This window comes from Muntiacus reevesi, chromosome 4 (genome assembly GCF_963930625.1).
Source record: "Muntiacus reevesi chromosome 4, mMunRee1.1, whole genome shotgun sequence".
In the NCBI taxonomy this organism is placed as follows: Eukaryota; Metazoa; Chordata; class Mammalia; order Artiodactyla; family Cervidae; genus Muntiacus; species Muntiacus reevesi.
The window spans coordinates 104,316,359-104,335,714 of NC_089252.1; the positions used below are offsets into that span (position 1 = coordinate 104,316,359).

Below are 19,356 nucleotides of genomic sequence, written 5' to 3' on the forward strand. Positions count from 1 at the left end.
GCACATTGATATTTGGTGCATAGTACATGGTTCTGCCATAGTAATTCTCCCAAAGTCACTCAGCTACTAAGGAATAGAGTGGAAAGGCTTAACCATTCCACTTTACTATAACCTCAATGTTTTACATACATTTTTGGAGAAATCTGTTCCAAATCGATCATAATCATTTAGAAACATCCAGACCTTATCTAAGAATTCACAGCCTTCTGGTAGAATTCTCCACTTCCTCATGACTATCTCTATTTCTGCACATCCACAGAGAAGTTATTCAGAACTGAACTCATCAGGGGACCTACCTTTGTTGGCACAGGCCATCCACTTGAGATTGTCTGCAAAAGCAGCCTCTCGTCCAATGAGGTACGTGAAGATGCGAACCTAAGAGGAAGAGGAACGCACAGATGAGTGGTTTTCACTTTTCACCCTCCTGCCCAGACCACAAGCACAGCTCACACACATGTGGTTTACCTCTTTAATGCTCCAAGCCCCCATCTGTAGAAACATGTTTAAGACATTTGAAGTACAGTCAGCTAGAAATATATTCAGAACTGGGTCTTTGATCTTTTAAACCATATGGCACTGGTGGTGCTTGTTTTTCGGTGTGCAACTTGCAACAGAGGAGAATAACTTGAAACAGGAGACTGGCAGCATTGTAGGCCTGGGTTTGCTACGCACATATGGACAGAGATCATCCAGGTCTGGACCAAATCGGCAACCATTTTCCTCATCTGTACAGGAAGTACGAAGTGTGCTCTTCTTGGGAATAGAAACATCACTGAAAGACCCTCGGCATGCCCCCCTCCCTCAGTGGTGAGGACAGGCTGCAGACACTCTCTTACCATCTGTTGTAGTAATTAATTGGAATGAGAGGCACAGCCTGTAGCCAGGAGACCAAAGGAAACCCTCTCTAGCCTTCCTGAAGTTTGGCTCCTAAAGAGTCAAGAACACATGTAAAACCTTGAATCTCTCATTTTCTACTGCCTTCTCAAATCTCTCTCATAAGACCAGAATTCTTTGAAAAAAGCGCAACCCACTTCCCAAAGTTGTACATGAGGGATAGATGGAAGAAAACAAGAAATAAAAAGGGTTAAAATCCTCTAGTTTAAACTTTGGGCTTCCCAGGTGGCTCAGTGGGTAAAGAACCAGCCTGCAATGCAGGAGCATGCCAAAGATACCGGTTCGATTCCTGAGTTGGGAAGATCCCCTGAAGGAGGGCACGGCAACCCACTGAAGTATTTTTGCTTGGAGAATCCCATGGACAGAGGAGCCTGGCGGGTTACAGTCCATAGGTTGCAAAGAGTCCGACACAACTGAAGCAACTGAGCCCAGCACGCAGTTTAAACTTTAAATGGTATGTGGATCAGCACCACACAGGCCAAACAAAATGACTGAGTAAAATTCAGACATGGTGTTAAATGAATTATGTTCCATGTGTGGCCCCAAAATCTTTCCAGGTGATGTCCCTTCCTCTCAGTCAGTCTGGGTCAGGAATCCCTACTGTTCCTTCAGAGCCTTCACTGCGACTATAGTGAACTAGTATCTCGCGCGCTTACATCTGTGAGGTTGAGCTCCACTAGACTGTCCAGCTGACAAGGAATAAGGGTGGTTCTGCTTTGATGGGGCACACAGCTTGGAACGTTACAACTCAGTACATGACTGGATAAAAACGCAAATACTCATAGCTGACTGTGAAAAGGAAGACTCTGTTTTAGCTATGAGTAAAATGAGTAAAAAAACCCTCTTGTCCGAGACATAACTTGAAGATTAGTTCTTATGGGATGGTTTATTTCCAGCTTAAAGAGATGCTTACACACACATTATCACTGCGCTGCCTTAGTCTGTCCTCATCTGTGTTCAGTGAGGCAGTCATTTCATCCATCACAGCACCTGCAAGGGGGCTTCCAGGGCATGAGCAGACACACATGCCTTTGCTTCTCCCGTTTTCCTAGCTCTTTTGGACATTATTCCCAATAGAATCACACAGGGAGGATGGATACTTTTCCTTTTTTCAATTGGGAGATTCTGAGTCTTTGGGGAAAAAAAAAAATAGAAGATGCAACCTCATATGCCCTAACTGGTTACCACTGACCTTTCTACACAGAGCTGTCCCCTCCTCACTTTTCCTGCCTGGCCACTGGTGGCTTTAGCTGAAGATGACTGATTTGGGGGAAAATTGAGACTCAATTAAGTAAAGTGAGGTAAACTTGCTCAGTTTCATCAAGTCCTGATATAATAAGAGAGGTCTTCCAAGACCTCAGGATAACACTGAGGTCTCCTCTTAATTTCCTGGAGATGCTGGTTCTGTCAACCCAACCAGCTGCAAGACCTAGAACTAGCCCCTACAGGAGCCGAACTAGCCCCTACAGGAGCCGAACCAGCCCCAGGCTTTTCTTTTTTTTAAAATAAATATTCAGCTTTCATTTCTAATTCAAGTTATTTAAAAGGAAAGCTTCAGACTGATTAAAAAAAAAAACTGCAGAAAGCAAGTTTTTAACAAGGCAGAAAGCACAACAGAGAGCTCTAGAGAATGAAGCTATGAGTCTATCTTTGCAGGCAAAAGGCAAAGACCTGATGCAAAACAGCCTATTTGTTGTGAGCAAAGGCACTTGCAGGTGCCAAACCTCCTCTGCCATCCAGGTGCAGAACCAGAGAATAAACTGAGTTCTCTCCTGGGGGCATAGTTAAAACCCCAAACAACACTGTGAACCACTAGAAAAAGGTCTATAGTTCCTGATTTTAAAAGATCACAGCATATCTGGAAAACCAGTAGGACTGCATCAAACTTCAGACCAGACATGATTGTGCAACAATAATTGAGCTACAACCACAACCGTAAAAACCAGCACCATGAACCTCTCACCAGCACTGCTGTCGCTCCTGCCGACACTACCACAGCTTCTCTAGTCAGCACCATCCCTTGGCTCAGGTGTGTGCAGAGATCTATAGCATTATACTTGTTTGGTTGGTTTGCATTTGATTGCTTAAGAAAGAAAAATCAGGATCATGTTAAATATTTCCATTTACGTGCAGTAATTGGCTTCCAGTGTACTGGCCCCCTTATTTGAGATAGAAATGGCATGGAAATGACTCGTTGTCTCTTTGCCTATAAAATAAACATAATCAAACAATACTGGGTTCATGCCCTGGATTTCTCACAATAATGCCTTTCAACTGGCAACAACATAAAGGGACTTTATTCCAAAATAAATATTTTGGAGCGCAGTGTAACAATAGCATTTTATATTTGTAGTTTCTTCAGACTGAGTAATTCTACTTTTAGGAATTTATCTTATAGTCAGGATAACAAATAAAATGCCTGTGAGGGCCATGCAGATAACAGAGATGACATGAAGTCACAGGAGTATGAAGAGTTGTACAATGCATGTCTTCTTAAAGTCCTATGACTTGGTTTTAGACATTTTCATAAATACACAAAACTGTAAAAGGCTAAAGATATTCACCTTTATTATTTGTAATGATTCAGCTCAGTTCAGTTCAGTTCAGCCACTCAGTCGTGTCTGACTCTTTGTGACCCCATGATTCGCAGCACACCAGGCCTCCCTGTCCATCACCAACTCCCAGAGTTTACTCAAACTCATGTCCATTGAGTCGGTGATGCCATCCAGCTATCTCATCCTCTGTCGTCCCCTTCTCCTCCTGCCCCCAATCCCTCCCAGCATCGGGGTCTTTTCCAATGAGTCAACTCTTCGCATGAGGTGGCCAAAGTATTGGAGTTTCAGCTTCAGCATCAGTACTTCCAATGAACACCCAGGACTGATCATTTGTAATGATTAAAACCTGCTAAATCCCTAGTTTCTTTTGACAGCCAATTGTCTAAAAAGTCTTGGGACTTTCATGTAGTGGAATATCATACAGCTATGTACTCATGAGAAATATATCCATTATAAATTAGCAAGGGGGAAAGCAAGTTGTGGAATATTGTGTAGCACAGAATCCTCTTTTTTTTCTAAAAGGGGACTTACATGTTTTACTCTGTAAACTTCTTTATCCTCTGAATGTTTTTACAAATGAATAAACATAGCTTTAATAATTGAAGATCATTTTAAATGAAAATAAAGTAATGACACTGCTACTTCTTGAAACATTCTTCAAGGACATAGGAAGAGTAAATTTACCAGTGAAAATCAAAAAGGAGAAGAGATGATATGTGGAAATTAAGTTCTGTCCTTGCATCTTGCAGAGTGGGCTGCCTTACTTCCACTGCTCAATGAAATGAATGCAAAACCTCTGTGAGTAACAGTCAAGTTGCTAATTTCTGCCTCTAGCAGATTCTGTAACCTGATGGATTTTATTTCCAATAATTGGGGATTTATTTCTTAAGAAGCTCCATCAAATAAACTTTAACAAATCTGCCTTGAGGCCAACTACTTTTACAATATATGGCAAGGCTCCTTAGCAGAGGCAATAGGGATAGTTCTGAAGGTCAGGTTCACAGCACGGATGGCAATGGGGAGGGTCCATGGCAAAGATCAGACCAGGGAAATTATCAGGACACAGCAAAACACACCAGAAAGCCAGGTCTTTGTGTTCATCATCCACAGGCATGAGGGCATCACTTTCAGTACTGCTGCAAAAAGGCAGAAGGGGAGAGGTCTGCATCAACCTGTTAGTTCATTTTGATCTCCCAGTTGAGTTTGGATGGTCTTTAAATGTTCTACAAATCCAATAAGCTCAATAAACAGTTAGGATGTGGATATTTCCAAGTTCAAAGTCACTTAATCTACTTAGTACAAAGTTTCCCAGGTGACATAAAGAACTCAGTCCAGTTTTTCCAAAACAGACTGTTGCTTCTTGCTCATATAGATGCAATTCTCTCCAAAAACACAGAGGGGTGCCATTCCTCTCTACCTTTGGTGAACACAGGGTAGCTTGACTTTGTGAAGATGTTGTTGAATATGAAAGTCGCTCAGTTGTGTCTGACTCTTTGCGACCCCATGGACTATTCAGGACATGGAATTCTTCAGGCCAGAATACTGGAGTAGGTAGCCTTTTCCTTCTCCAGGGGATCTTTCCAACCCAGGGATCGAACCCAGGTCTCCTGCGTCACAGGCAGATTCTTTACCAACTGAGCTACCATGGAAGCCCAACAATACTGGAGTGGGTAGCCTATCCCTTCTCCACCGGGATCTTCCCAACCCAGGAATCGAACTAGGGTCTCCTTCATTGCAGGTGGACTTTTACCAACTGAGCTATCAGGGAAGTCCCCTTGTGAAGATAATGAATCAAATTATTTCCTTTCTACAGACATTAAAAGACAGGAGGGAAACTGGCTGCCAGTAGAGCCATAATGGGGCAATTGCACAGCCAGCAAACAGGCTGTTGCTGCCCTCACAACTCACTTCAGTGTTGAAGCCCAGGCTTTTGAGACAGTCCAAGAATCCATCATCCATCTGTCACAAGTAACTTCTGAGCACCGACTACGTGCCAGGGCCCATTCTTGGTATTGGGGATACAATGGATGAAGAGAAAAAAAAAAACTCTGTCCTCAGGGAGCATACATTCTCATGAGAGTAAAACAGATGATAAATGGCAGATTCATATGTAACATTTAGGTAATTGTCAAGTTAAAAGCTTATGAAGAAATAAAAGAAGAAATAATTAGACAGTGGACAGTGATGACGGCTGCTATTTTAGAAACAGAGAAAGGGAGGCCTCCCTGATAAGGTGATACTTGAGCAGAGATCTGGATAAAATGTGGGTGGAGGTATGGGAGCAAGACATATGGCTATTGGGGAAGATTGTTCCAGGTGAAGGTAGCTGAAGGTACAAAATCTTGAGATAGGGCTACTCAAGGAATATTGACAAGACCAGTGTGGATGAAGTGAAGTCCAGTAGGAGAGAGTGTAGGGAATGAACTTGGACAGACAACAGGTGCCTAATCATGTGGGCCTTGCAGCCTCTGTTAAGAGGCTAGGCTTTTTCTGTAGCAAGAACAGAAGCCACAGGAGGAACCGAGTAGAAGCCTGACAAGAATTGACACATCCTGTGAAAGGATCATTCTGCAGTGTGGAGAACAGGCCTTGGAGAGTTGTACTCATTCTGGTTGTCCATTCCAATTTCCCGTGATGTTCTTACAATTTTGAATACACAGGGCCCATTCCAGACAATCAAATCAGAACCTCTGGAGGCAAGGCCCAACTTTTAATCTCCCTGTGAACATTTTAATGCGCATCCAAGTTTGAGAGCCACGGCCACAGGGAGATAAGAGAAGCAGAGCTTCTAAGTAGGAGGCCACCAAAAAACTGAAAGTGAGAAATGGCAGTGGCCCTGGCCACGGGGGTGAAAGTTTTTAGACTTCACTGGGCATTCGAATCACCAATCCCCAGCATCTGCTCTTCAAAAACTCAGATTAAGTTGGCCCAGGGAACTGTTTTTTAGAAGCACCCATGGTGAGTCTGAAACAAGTGACTGGAGTCCAACACTTCAGAAAGATACCAAAAAGATAAGGCCTGAACAAAAAGAAGCCGGAATGGGAATTAAGAAATCTTTGAAGTCGTTTCCAATAAAGATGTTTCTACATACTGCCAAGGACTGAGGCTAAACTTCAAGGAGTTTACAATCCATTGGATGGTTTAAAAAAAAAAAAAAAAAAACAACAAATAGAGAAGCTGGATCAAGATGGTATTTTTAAAGAAGTCTGTGTCAATCCTACAAACAGGAATATCAGACACCAATCAGACTGGGCAAGCAGGATCAGTCAACTACAGTTTTTTCTTTTCTCAAGAAAAAGCAGACCTGTACTAAGGTGTCTATAGTTGCTGAGCTGGGTGTTCATACACAAAGCATTGCTTCTTGAAACTACAATAGCCCCACCACCGCATCCAAATACAGAGGAAAGGGCTGCACAGGGCACTGAGGAGCCTTCAAATATACAGTCTTTACTCTTATTTTTAGAAAGGAAGGCGACCTTTTACTTTAAAATAGCATTTAACTACAAATCCAGTATCCTTAACTATAAAAACATGCAACTCATATGGATTATAAGTATAAATAAAATTTGCTAAAAGAATCATCCAGTATAAATCATTGCCCACACCTATGTACATGTTCCATATTTCCATTCAGCTAAAGGAGATCAGTCCTGGGTGTTCATTGGAAGGACTGATGCTGAAGCTCAAACTCCAATACTTTGGCCACCTCATGTGAAGAGTTGACTCATTGGAAAAGACCCTGATGCTGGGAGGGATTGGGGGCAGGAGGAGAAAGGGACGACAGAGGATGAGATAGCTGGATGGCATCACCGACTCGATGGACATGAGTTTGAGTAAACTCCGGGAGTTGGTGATAGACAGTGAGGCCTGGCACGCTGCGATTCACGGGGTCGCAGAGTCGGACACAACTGAGCGACTGAACTGAACTGAAGCAGCAGCCTCTGCAAACAAGCATGTGGACTCACCTTCTCACCTACTCCTATCCCTTTTGACTCATAGACCAACTCAACTATCCCCTAAAGTATCCCCAGGATTTCTTAAAAATAGTACATAACTTTGGCTTCAGAAAGAAGTCATCTGACATCTTTGTGTTTTAAAGTCAATTTGATATTACTATATTCTTAGTCTGTATCCTCACCAAAAATAATCACAACCAACTTCTATTACAATTTGCTCTTTTCTATGATTTCTGATGCAGGGAAGCATTTTTGAATAAAATCTTTAATCTTTAAGCAGAAAATGAGAGCTGGAACTTGATTAACCACAAAAATGCCTCATAAATCACTGCCAATATTTGTTTGCATGAAAATTCTACAAGAGTAGAGGTGGGCTCAGATGGTTGATGCCAATGAAAACAGTTTTATTGAGCAGGCTGCTTTAATCTAGAAGCCATCATGCTTATAATAAAATAAGAAACATCCTTATCCAGAAGGACAAGAGAGGCAAATAAGGTAGTAGTGCCCTGAGCAGCAATAAAATGGGATAAATTGAATTAAATTACAAAAGTAATAAAATTTCAACAAATGAATATCATAGATCATTTTGAAAAACAGACTGTCATTTTGGGTATGCTCTAAGAGTCTGTAAAATCACCTTCCTCTCAAGCACAGTGCCTCATATCTCATGTGAAGTATTGAAAATATCCTAATTTAGAAAAAACTGCCATTTGTAATCTTCTGGCCAGGGATAGAAATCCAGTTTTATTTGCCAATTGAAAGAGATGGCTGTCTCAGGGTTACCTAGATACTGTAACCTAGTTTAGCACACTGGAAAAGAGATTACACACCACTTCACTGAGCAGTAGGAAGTCAAGTTACAAGCATCCTCAAAGGTGGGTGATACAATTCATTAGATTATCCAGCATCATTAAGTTCATTCGCAGGGTATTTTTGATGCTCTGATATCTGGGGACTTATAGTTCTGGAGAAACTGTCCATGCCAGGGTTAGCCAGTTTTGGAAACAGTAAACAATTTGCCTTCAAGTATACCTTTGATATGCAAACCAACCAACCCAAACCCCATTGAGCTCAGTTATCTCTTTTTATCAGGTGCGCATACCTTGGGCCAGTATCCACCTGCCCTAACCACTCCAGGGCCAGGCAGGTACCAGACAACTGAGGGGAGCCACTACACTTCCAGAGCCAACTGAAATTATTCAACTTTAAGCTTGCTTATCTTGTTTTGCCTCTTTCTTCCCAAGAAAATCACAGTAAAGACTTTAGCCCCCCTCTCTCTCTGGTCACTCATTTTATATTGGTGCTTCCCCAGGAAGCTCTGTATAGTAAGATATGCCTCTTGCTTCCAGGGGTCAATGAGACTTTCTTCATGACACTCATTTCCATGTCTATGTGGCTTAATGTATTTGATTAAAACAAATACTGAATACCCTTAAAATGGGTTGGGAATCAGGAGAATTGGGTTCCAGGTGAGTCCAAAATCCATACTTAACTATCTTGGCAATCTTGAGTAAGTTAGTGAAACCCTCTGAACTGTGCTTTTTCCACCTACACATGGATTACCCATTCATTCATTTACTGTGATCAATGGCAAATGAGTTAATAAATGAAAAGACAAGTCAGAAGCAATGAGTCCCAGTCAGCTGGGGTTGCATTCCACTTAATGTTTCAGATGATTGTTACATTAAACCAAACAAGGTGAGCCCAGGAGAGCCAAAACCCCTATTCATGGATGCCTCCCTAACCGTACCCAGAGATCTGGCTGAAGAGGAAACTGATTTTCATAAGTGAAGAAGAGGATTATTTCCTACAAAAGGGTTTTGACAAGCTAAGGATAATGAGATTGACAATTCCTAACATAATCAGAGTTAACACTAGACGTATAACAATGAAACCTTCTATTAACCTTTGCAGTCATAAGATCCACCAAGAATTTGGCAAGGGCTATGGACTTTCTCTCCACAAAAAATGCCCCAAAGATCAACATTCACATTTCAGATAAGATTTATGAGGTTTGGGGCATCTCCTCCATCGAAGTCCAAACTTAGGTTCTCTGGGAACCTCTAGATTTCAGTTTAAAAACTGCTGTTTTTATATACTCTCGTATTCTGCACTATAAATTTCTCAAGAACAGATTATGTTCTGTGGACAACCAAGATGGGTACTTTCAACTTAAGTGTTTGCCAAATTGAGAGAGAGGTTCATTCATTTACATGCTTCTTCTTTGCTGATTTAGTGAGTACTAGATACTGGATATCCATTATCAGATTCAGAAAAGTCACATGAGGAGTAAGTTTCTCAACATGGAGAAACAAGACATCAAGAATCCTGAGAAAAATGGGCTTCAATGTAAACCCTGAGTTCCTAGGGCGACATCTAATCATGGAGCCTTTGAAGGAGTGAACTTAAAAGACGCAGGGATGGAGTGGACAGACAGACATGACTCCTGTCTCATTTCTATCTGAATTCATAGAATCCAGCACATTGGTTGGCAAAGAGTCAGCACTCAACCATTTGTTGACTGGCAATGGCATAAAAGTCACCTTCGACTGACTCCTGAAACAAACTCATCATGGATTTCTGTGGCTGGGAGATTCCTCTCTGCCTCTCTTGCCCTCAGACCCAGAGAGAGAAGGTGGTGACAGCTATTTGCTTACAAGCGTGCCCATTCTTCCAAGAAGACTTACAGATTCAATACCATAAACAAAAAGAAACTCATGTGTATAAAGCTGATAAATTATGCAAAACATCAGAAAATCTGCTTATGGAAAAGAAAAGCTAATTGTTCCACAAATTGGGGTGGCAATATTTACGGTCATGAGACATCATGGGATTGTGCAGCTCCCTGGGTTAGAACCCCCCGATGTCTTTCCACTGCACTTAGGCTATACTGCAAACTCATATCACAGCTGGATATCCTGGAATATATGGAAACACGACAAACTCCCTCCAGCTTGAGCGTCTTTGCTGCCAGCTTTTCCACTCCCTAGAATGTTCTCCTCCACTTTGCATGGCTAACTCCCTCTGACCCCAGTTCCCCTCCTTTGGATCTTTCCATTTGTCCCCTCCATGGTGCCTGGTACATTTTGCAGCTATCATTATGATTTGCTTGCTTACTTGATTTACACCTATTTCTCCCTCCATAGAAATGTAGATGTTGTGAGGGCACAATGAAGCAACTGTGCCCAACTCAGCATCCAGCATAGAATAGACTTTTAACCGATATCAGTCACTCACCCCTCTCCATTTCTTTTCACAAATTTTGGAAATCGAAAGAGGTCAGCATGGGATATACTAGAATTTGTCAGAGTTAGAACCCTTTCCTTCATTACTAACTCCATTTCAAATACTTCCTATTTTTTCAAACTGGCCTGCTATCAATCAGCTGAAGTTTTACTTTCCCTCTGCTCAGTTCCCTTGTTTCTTTTACACTGAAGCTCAATGATAAAACAGGAAGAAAGGGAGAAATGAAAAATCTTCTGGTCTTTGTTATTACAGTTTCCACTTCTGGGGCCATAAAATGGTGTCATATTTAAGGCCTTCCATGGGTGGATGATCAGGTTTATAATATATTTTTCCTAGGTTCTGCCACTTGATTCTAGATGAAAACCATGCAAAGATCGAAGCCAATGGTATTTTAAATAACTGCCTGCTTCAGAAATTACCTAGCAGGGAAAAGACTACATCTTAAAATAGTGATGTGACACTTGCTATTCCTAGCAACTCTGAGTAGAATTCTCTCCTTTTCCCCCATACTTTGTGACAGTTTGGACAGATGGCATCACTTCATGAAAAACAGAGATGACTGGGTGGGCAGGTTAGCAGAATGCAGTGGATACAAGATAAGGTTAAAAACTGGGAACTTGGCACACCTCATTTTAGAATCTGTCTTCTCTGAAGGAGCTGAAATTCTTTGAAACCTCCTTTTCCTTACTTGTAAAATACGATGGTGTTAAGAGGACCTACTTGGCAGAATCGCTGCTAAGTGAAACAAAGTAAAATAGTAGGGGCTGGATGGGGAGGTAATCCTGCAAGTGTGTGTGTGACAAGAGAGTCTTTCTAAGAGAAGACCTCCAGTGGTGCTTCTTGCCCGGACCCTAAAGAGAGTTAGACTGGGGAAAAGCTCAGGAGGGCAAAGCTTGAAGACCTGACCTAGGACTGCCTCTCTAGACCTTAGAGAAAAGCTCCTTTCCCCTTATTATCCCTCCCTGCAATTTGTCTTCCTTTGCTTTCCTCTACCTCTGGACCGGGGAGGCTCCAAGAATCCAAATCAAGGTATGGGACCAAGGACCATTTGGCCTTGGTCACAGGTGTTGCACTCGTGTGTTCTCACTGGGATTTGTGGCTCAAAGCCCACGAAAGCAGCAGCATGATGCAGAGAGAGCGCCCCCTCCACAAAGCATCCTGGTCACTCAGTGCAGTGGTAGGTTACAGGTCAAGGATTTAGGAGTCTGGAATTCTGCCCAAATCATTCTCAAACTCATTAAAACCAACAGCTGTTGTGAATGCTAAGCTAGCACAGTTGTTTTCTCCCAAGATTCTTGTCACTTCTATTTCCCCAACCAATCCTTCCTGTCACTAATAATTAGTCCAAAATAGCAGCTTCCGCTGTCATCTCACCTACTGCCTTCTGGGGCTTAAATGTCAGTAAGAAAAGTCAAGGGCTTCTCAGACATCTGCAAGGATATTGTTGAAGACAGTGTTCATTCCATTTTACCTGTGATTCTCCAAGAGGCAGACAGGTAGGAACCTGGCTCTTGGGGATAGCAAAGGAATGTGTGTATATCAGAATCACCTGAAGGGTTTTGGCAATATATATGTGTTCATTATCTATACACCAACCTCGCCCCTCTCCAGAGGTTCCAGTGCATCCCAAACCTAGAACTCCCACTGAGAGAACAAGTTCCCGGGTTCTGAAGATCCTACCCTAGAGAGCCACTAAACTGACATAAATATGAGTATAGGCCTCATGTGGATGGGAGAGGAAAGTAAATTAAAGTTCCAGAGGGATTTGGAGGGCCATTGTCTTCTTCTCTGGAGAGCCACTGTCTTCTTTCTAAGAAACTCCAGGGGAAATTTATTGTCTTCAGTCAGTAAGTTCTATTTTATACTAAGCAACTGTTACGTTTTAAGTCTTACAGCTGTCCTGGGTTCCCTCAAGAAGAGGGTTCCACTCTCAGAGATTAGGTGTTTTGGGCTCTACTTTTATAACCCTCTTTGACCTTCCTACTGACCTCTAATTTGTACTACCATTTTTGCTTTATACTTCCCATCCACCCACACTCGTATCTACTCTTCCTATCGAGTATGAATGGTGCCTGTGCCTTAAGTCACTTCAATCATGTCCGACTCTTTGCGACCCTATGGACTGTAGCCCACCAGGCTCCTCTGTTCATGGGATTCTCCAGGCAAGAATACAGGAGTGGGTTGTCATGCCCTTCTCCAGGGCATCTTTCTGACCCAAGGATCGAACTCAAGTCTCTTATGTCTCCTGCAGGGAGGAAAAAACCACATGGTCTCCACTTTCACTGAAGTTGTAAGTTTTGAAAATACTTTTTATAGAACAAGGAAGGCAAAGAGATATAAAGAAAAAAAGAGAGAGAGGAGATGGGACTGTTTTTCTGTTATTATTGCCGACTTCACAGAAGTTACTGGTTGGAGATCCTCCTCATTTTTTTTACACTATCTCTGTCCTAACTCTGTGACCAAGACAGGACACAGACTTCTTTTTCTCTCTGGTTAAGGGGATCATGGGAGAGCCCCAAAGAGCATCACCTTCTTTTAAAACTGCATCATTTCTGCACTTTCTCCCTCAAACACCTTGGTTCCCTGAACAGGATGCAGGCCATCTTGAACTCTGTAGCCCAAATGCCAGTTGATAAAGAGGAACTTGTGTGTGTGTGTATGTGTGTATTTAATTGGAGTGTAATTACATTACAATGTTGTGTTAGTTCCTGCCGTACAACAATGGGAACCAGCTATGTGTATACATATATCCCCTCCCTCTTGAGCCTCCCTTCCACCCCTTCTATCCAACCACTCTAGATCATTACAGACCACCAAGCTGAGTTCCCTGTGTTATACAACGGCTTCCCACTAGCTAGCTATTTTATACATGGTAGTGTATACATGTCAATGCTTAAAGAAAGGTACATTTATTTATTAATAAATTGATAAAATAAGCATTTTAAAAGCATTAAATTATTTCCCCCTGATTTCTTGAGATATAATTAATGCATGGCCCCGTACATGATGATTTGATGTGTGGATATATTGCAAAATGATATCCACAATAAGGTTAGTTAACACACTCATCACCTCACACAATTACTACTTTCTTTTCCTAGTGAGACATTTATGATTTATTTTATGCAACTTTCAAGTATTTGATACCACAGCTATTAACTATAGTCAACATGTTCTAAATGAGGTTCCCAGAACTCATTTATATTGTAACTAGAACTCTGCAGTCTTTGACAAGCTCTTCCCCACTCCCCATACTTGTCTCTTCACAGCCCCTGGCAATACCATTCTATCATGTTTTGTTTTGCTGTTTTCAGATTCCAGATATAAATAAGATCATGTAGTACTTGTCTTAGGCTGTCCAAATTATTTTACTTATCATTACACTCTCAAGGTCAATCCATGTCACAAATGGCAGGATTTCCTTTCTTATGACTGTGTTACATATATTAATATATATATCATGTAAATATACATATATATATACACACACATATATTTCCACTCATATATAGATGGACACGGGTTGTTACTATGTCTTGGCTATTGTGAATGATGCTGCAATGAATGTGGTGATGCAGCTATCTCTTCAAGATAATGATTTCATTTCCTTCAGAAAAATTCCTTCCTTCAGAAGTGGGTATCTATTGCCAGATTACTGAATTACATGCAGTGTACTTCTGATTTTTTTGAAGAACCTCCATGCTGTTTTCCACTGTAACTGCGCTAATTTACATTCCAAACAACAATGCACCAGGGTTCCTTTTATCCACACCAATACCCCTGCCAACACTTGTTATCTCTTATCTTTTTGATAATAATAATAGATGTCTTACCATAAAACTTTCTACCCCTGAAAATCTCTCCCTCTTAATGTTATCTAAAATAAGTCCCCCTCTTATTATATCTCAGCCCCTATTGATTTTCTGGATAGTATTTGGTACAATTACAGTTATTTTATTTTTCTGTTACTTAGCTACGTTCTGTTCCCTACACACATACACAGGAGTATAAGTTTCATGATGAAACTGACAATGTGTTTTGTTCACTATTGCTGAACTTCTAACCTAGCACCTGACCCATAGCAGATACCCTGAAATATTTGTCAGATAAATGAATTAATGTGGTTACTGCAGGCAATTAAAAGATATAAACACAGGTTAAATGGGGATAATCCATCATGGCATATGGAGTAGGAACATGCCAAGAGAAATAGAGGGATTAAATGAGTATTGATGAACTAAAACTTGAGGATGATGAGCACTGGCCCTTTGCCAGATACCATACATAGCAGGATTGCAATGGGAGGGCACTATCATTATTCTCATTTAACACACAAGCAAAGTGAGGCCTAGAAAGGGTAGGAACCTGTTCCAGGTCACATAGCAGCTAAGTGAAAGCTACTGGACCCTTTTAAGGACTCTAAAGCTCATTTTCTTAATGGCAACACTATGATATGAGAACACTAGCAAAGGACATGAACTGCCAGATCACAGAAGAGGAAATACTCAAGGCAACAAAACAAAAAACAGATCAAAATGTCCAACACTACTTTTATGCATAAATACAAATATAAACTAAAATAAAAATAAGAGTTTTGAGGTGATATTTTGGGTTTGTTTTTTTTTTTTGCTATTAAATTGGAAATGATTTGTTAGTGACAATAAAAATATTAGGAAATAGTCTTTCTACTGGTGGGAATATAAATTGTTATAGCTTCCTGAAAATAACTTGGCCATATGTTTCAAATATGTGAAATGCACATGACCTTTGACATGGCAATTCCATTTCTTGGAAATCACTTCTAGGAATTATTTTTTTACCACCAAGTTGAATTTTTTTTTTTTTTTTTGCTAAAATGTTCAAATAGAACCAATGTAACAATCCAAATTCCATGGCATCTAAACATTTAGCCACTGATGATTTCAGTAAGATGATGTTGTCCTTTCTATTTTAGAAAAAATTCAGATGCCTTATATTCTGTGAAAGTGTGATTTGCCTTCCTTTCTACCCACCAAATTAATTTGTCTTTTCAGAAGCTTTAATATGGATATTGTCTTTGTTTGTCTCTCCATGTTGCCCAAGGACGCCATCAGAGAGTGAAGCAAAGATTTTCCATAAAGGACATATGTTCATTAGAGAACATATTATTGGAAAACACTGTTCATACTAGAGAAAAATTATAATCTAAACATGCCCGCAGAAAGGGAGTGTAGCATGTTTATTCAGTTCATTATTAAATGACTTTAATAAAGCCATTACAAATAATGGTAAAGTTGATCACTTAATGACTTGAAAAGACATCACTAAGCAGACAAAATAGGTTCCAAAATGCCATGGACATAGCTTCTCAGCTTTATGGCTAAGACCCAGTATAGTGTCTGTTCTTATCAAAATGCCATGGACAGTCTTATCCAATCTATAAAAAATTAAAAGCATGCATATATAGAAAAAAATAATGAAAAGATACATGTAAAAAGTATTTAATGCCAGTGATACTTCTTTCCTATGAACTGCTTTTTTTTTTTTTTACAAATTTTCTACAGTAAATATAAAATACTTTTGTTAAAAAGAAAATATTTTTCAATAAAAGATAATCAGAAATTTCCATTCATTTTCATTCAGCAGATATTTACATAGCATATACTATACACCAGGCTTTATGTGAGGCACTAGGGGTTCAATGTTAACACAAGACCTGACTTCATACAGATAACACTCAGGTAGGAAAATGCACAGTTGAGGACTTACATGTTAGAGATGAAATGCTATTAAATAGGTCTCATAAGTATGTTCCACTGAACACTGGAAGCAGTACCATGCCATAGGTCATCAGAAACAGTCTGGGCCAATGGCTACTTGAAGGATCATTCAGAACTGTTGAGAACAGGCAAGCCCTGATCCATGTGAATATTTGCAGCTGAAAGCTTATTTCCATGGATATTCAACCATCGTTTCATTTTATGGTTCTCCCTTTCGGAAACTTTAAGTGCCTGAGTCACTATAGCAGAGCCTCCCAGACATCATGTCCACCATCTAGATTTCTTTTTCTAGGGGAACTAGAGAACAAAACCTAGAATCCCAAGAGGTGTTGGGAGGGTCCACCAAATTCTGTGACTACTGAAGACTGCCCAGTAGGTATACCTGCCATTAAAAAACCAGACAAATGAATAAATAAGTCATTACAGCTTTGAAGCTGACCATGGTTAAAGCAGTATACTTTGATTTTCTTTAGACATAGAAAACAGAGAAGAAATGCTGGTGGGCTGTTTGTCCATCTCCATACTAGGGCAGAGAATGACTGGACCCAGCGGGTTATAATAGTTACAACCCAAGCCTTGCATGCCCAGGCCTGAGGCCAGACTCCTGCCTCAGCAGATAATGAGTTTGGCAATGTCTGATGGTCTTTTCTGGATGCTAATCCCCATCACAGAACTTCTATAATGCATGATATAATTTAATACACCTGGCAGACTCACCACCAGTTCATTCTTTTGTTATGTAATAGCCCAAAGAGAAGTCGAGAGTGGTTAATGCTCTGACAACCAGCTATTATCCCCAATAACAGGCGATTTTCAAAGGATTATTGCCGTCAGAAACCATTTTATGATAACTGGCAACTGGAAGCCAATGTAGCAAAGTAAGATGGTCTTTGAGAGCTGCCATTTATTTTACACAAATCTGCAAAGATGTTTCAAGCATCACCCAGATGAAATAACCACAGTTGTGATGGGATTCACTGGCCATGATAAATCACCTCCCTGGAAAAGTTAGAGAGATGCTGTCATAGAGTTACTCTTTGGAATCTTTCTATTTTTTGAAGACTTCTCATCATTTCCCTTCACAGTCACCCTTTCACAGCATTCTGGCATCCTAACACCCTGCTTCTGGGTAAGTTACAGGAGTCCTGGGAGCTATCCGATGAACGGATTGCACGCTGAAGATGCTTTGCCCTTGTGTCAGGCCCTGGAGAAAAGATCAATCATGGGATTGGATTTGAGGGATTTCTTTTAGGTATGCACGTCCTGACTTAATTGAATCTAACTTTAGGAAGATAATTTGGATCAGGTTTTGACAAGAGAAGAATGACTTATTGTCTTCAGTATGTAGGAGTTTCAGTGTCAGTTTACGGCAAAGTCAGACTTTATTCCACACAATGCAGTCCCGTTTCCACAGGGGTCCTGCCTCACAGATTTCCTCTCAGGGAGCAATTTTATTAGACAAGAGTTCTTTCTTAAAAGAAACGCCTATGAATGATATATCTCCTTAAGATGGTTACCAAACACACACTCATTCAAACTCAAAATCCAAATTCTGAAACATCCAAAAGGTAGTTTTCTTATGTCACTGATATGACAGAAATCATGGAATTCTTTGCACTTTACGCAGATGGCATAAATCCCAGTTGTTTGAACTTGAGAAACATGTTGAGTGATGAAATTAAACTGACATCATCTTCCTTTATCTTGACAGTTCAGACGGCTAGAGGCAATTGCCACTCTGGCTGTCGGGTTAGGATCATCAGTGTTAAAATTATTATACTGCCTTTAAGTTTATCTTTGATTAAAAATTAAATTTCATTTCTCTTTATCATTTTCCATATCCCCAAAAACATGCATGTGTTCTCCAAGTTAAATCAAGATGGACTAAATATTTAATTCCCTGTGCTAATTAGCTACAACTGTTACCTGATTTCTCTCTGTAAATGAATGTGAAAGGACCCGGGAGGCCTAACGTTAACCTTCATCCACTCTCGTTCTAAAAGAGAAATTACGGGCTCTAATTAGATGCTTCAAATTGCAAAGAAATAGAATTTTCATAACCAGCTTATTAAAATCCTAGGGCCCCTTTGAGATAGGGAAAATTGCTTCTACTCTGATCTGCTTATCCTGGTACAACACCATACAGAAGACTCATGTTGTCTGCAGTACACAGCTCATATTTCTCCCAAATTAATGAGTACTCAAATTATTCCAGCTGCCCTCTTGGCACAAGGAAAAATTGAAAATCTATAGCTGCCAAGTGACGTGGATAACTCAGCTGCTAAATAAAATATGCTTAAGGGGACACAGCTGCTGGGGTGCCTATTTACATTAAAATTACTAAATCCATGAACAGAGAACAAATGTCCCAAGACAGCTAAACAGTGTTGAGCACTTGGATTAACTCTTTTATTGGAGCAGGACCCTCAAGGTGCAAGTGTGCCACACAGTATGACAGAAACAGGACGTTTTTACCAGATGATATTTTTCCACCAGGATGAATCCCTAAGCATTACAGTGGGAGAACCAGTGAGTCCCTACTTTTGGAAGTTCTAATAAGTTTTACTTCCCTTGATGTTTTCATACAAGTCAGTTCAAGCTTTTATTCTTACTGAAATTAAACAGATCATACATTTGTTAAACTTTGACATTTCATAAATCTTCAGTAAGATTCTCTCTTCTATGCTCTGACCTCTTTATTATTTAAAGGGTCAGACAAAGCTCGGATGACCAACACATGGAAGTCATAGGAAATGATGCCCCAACTGCTGCTGTGAAAAGTATTTCAAACTGAAGTATTCAGTCATTTGGGCAGTTTTAAGTAGGCCCCTGGATAACCAATTTAGAAAAAAAAATGTGACATCATGGGAGAGCAATAAAAAATAAGAACAAAGCACGAGGGGAAGTGACCCGTGTATATATTCATCACTTGTTAACATGAAATTA

General features: G+C 40.4%; 1 protein-coding gene across 1 annotated transcript in view; it reads right to left on the reverse strand.

Moving 5' to 3' along the window:
• The window catches only part of CACNA2D3 (calcium voltage-gated channel auxiliary subunit alpha2delta 3), an 838,234-nt gene that overhangs the window by 273,233 nt on the left and 545,645 nt on the right, over positions 1-19,356 (reverse strand). The window contains exon 12 of the mRNA XM_065935331.1: positions 297-375. Coding sequence (XP_065791403.1) covers positions 297-375 — 79 coding nt within the window. The remainder of the gene's footprint in view (positions 1-296; positions 376-19,356) is intronic.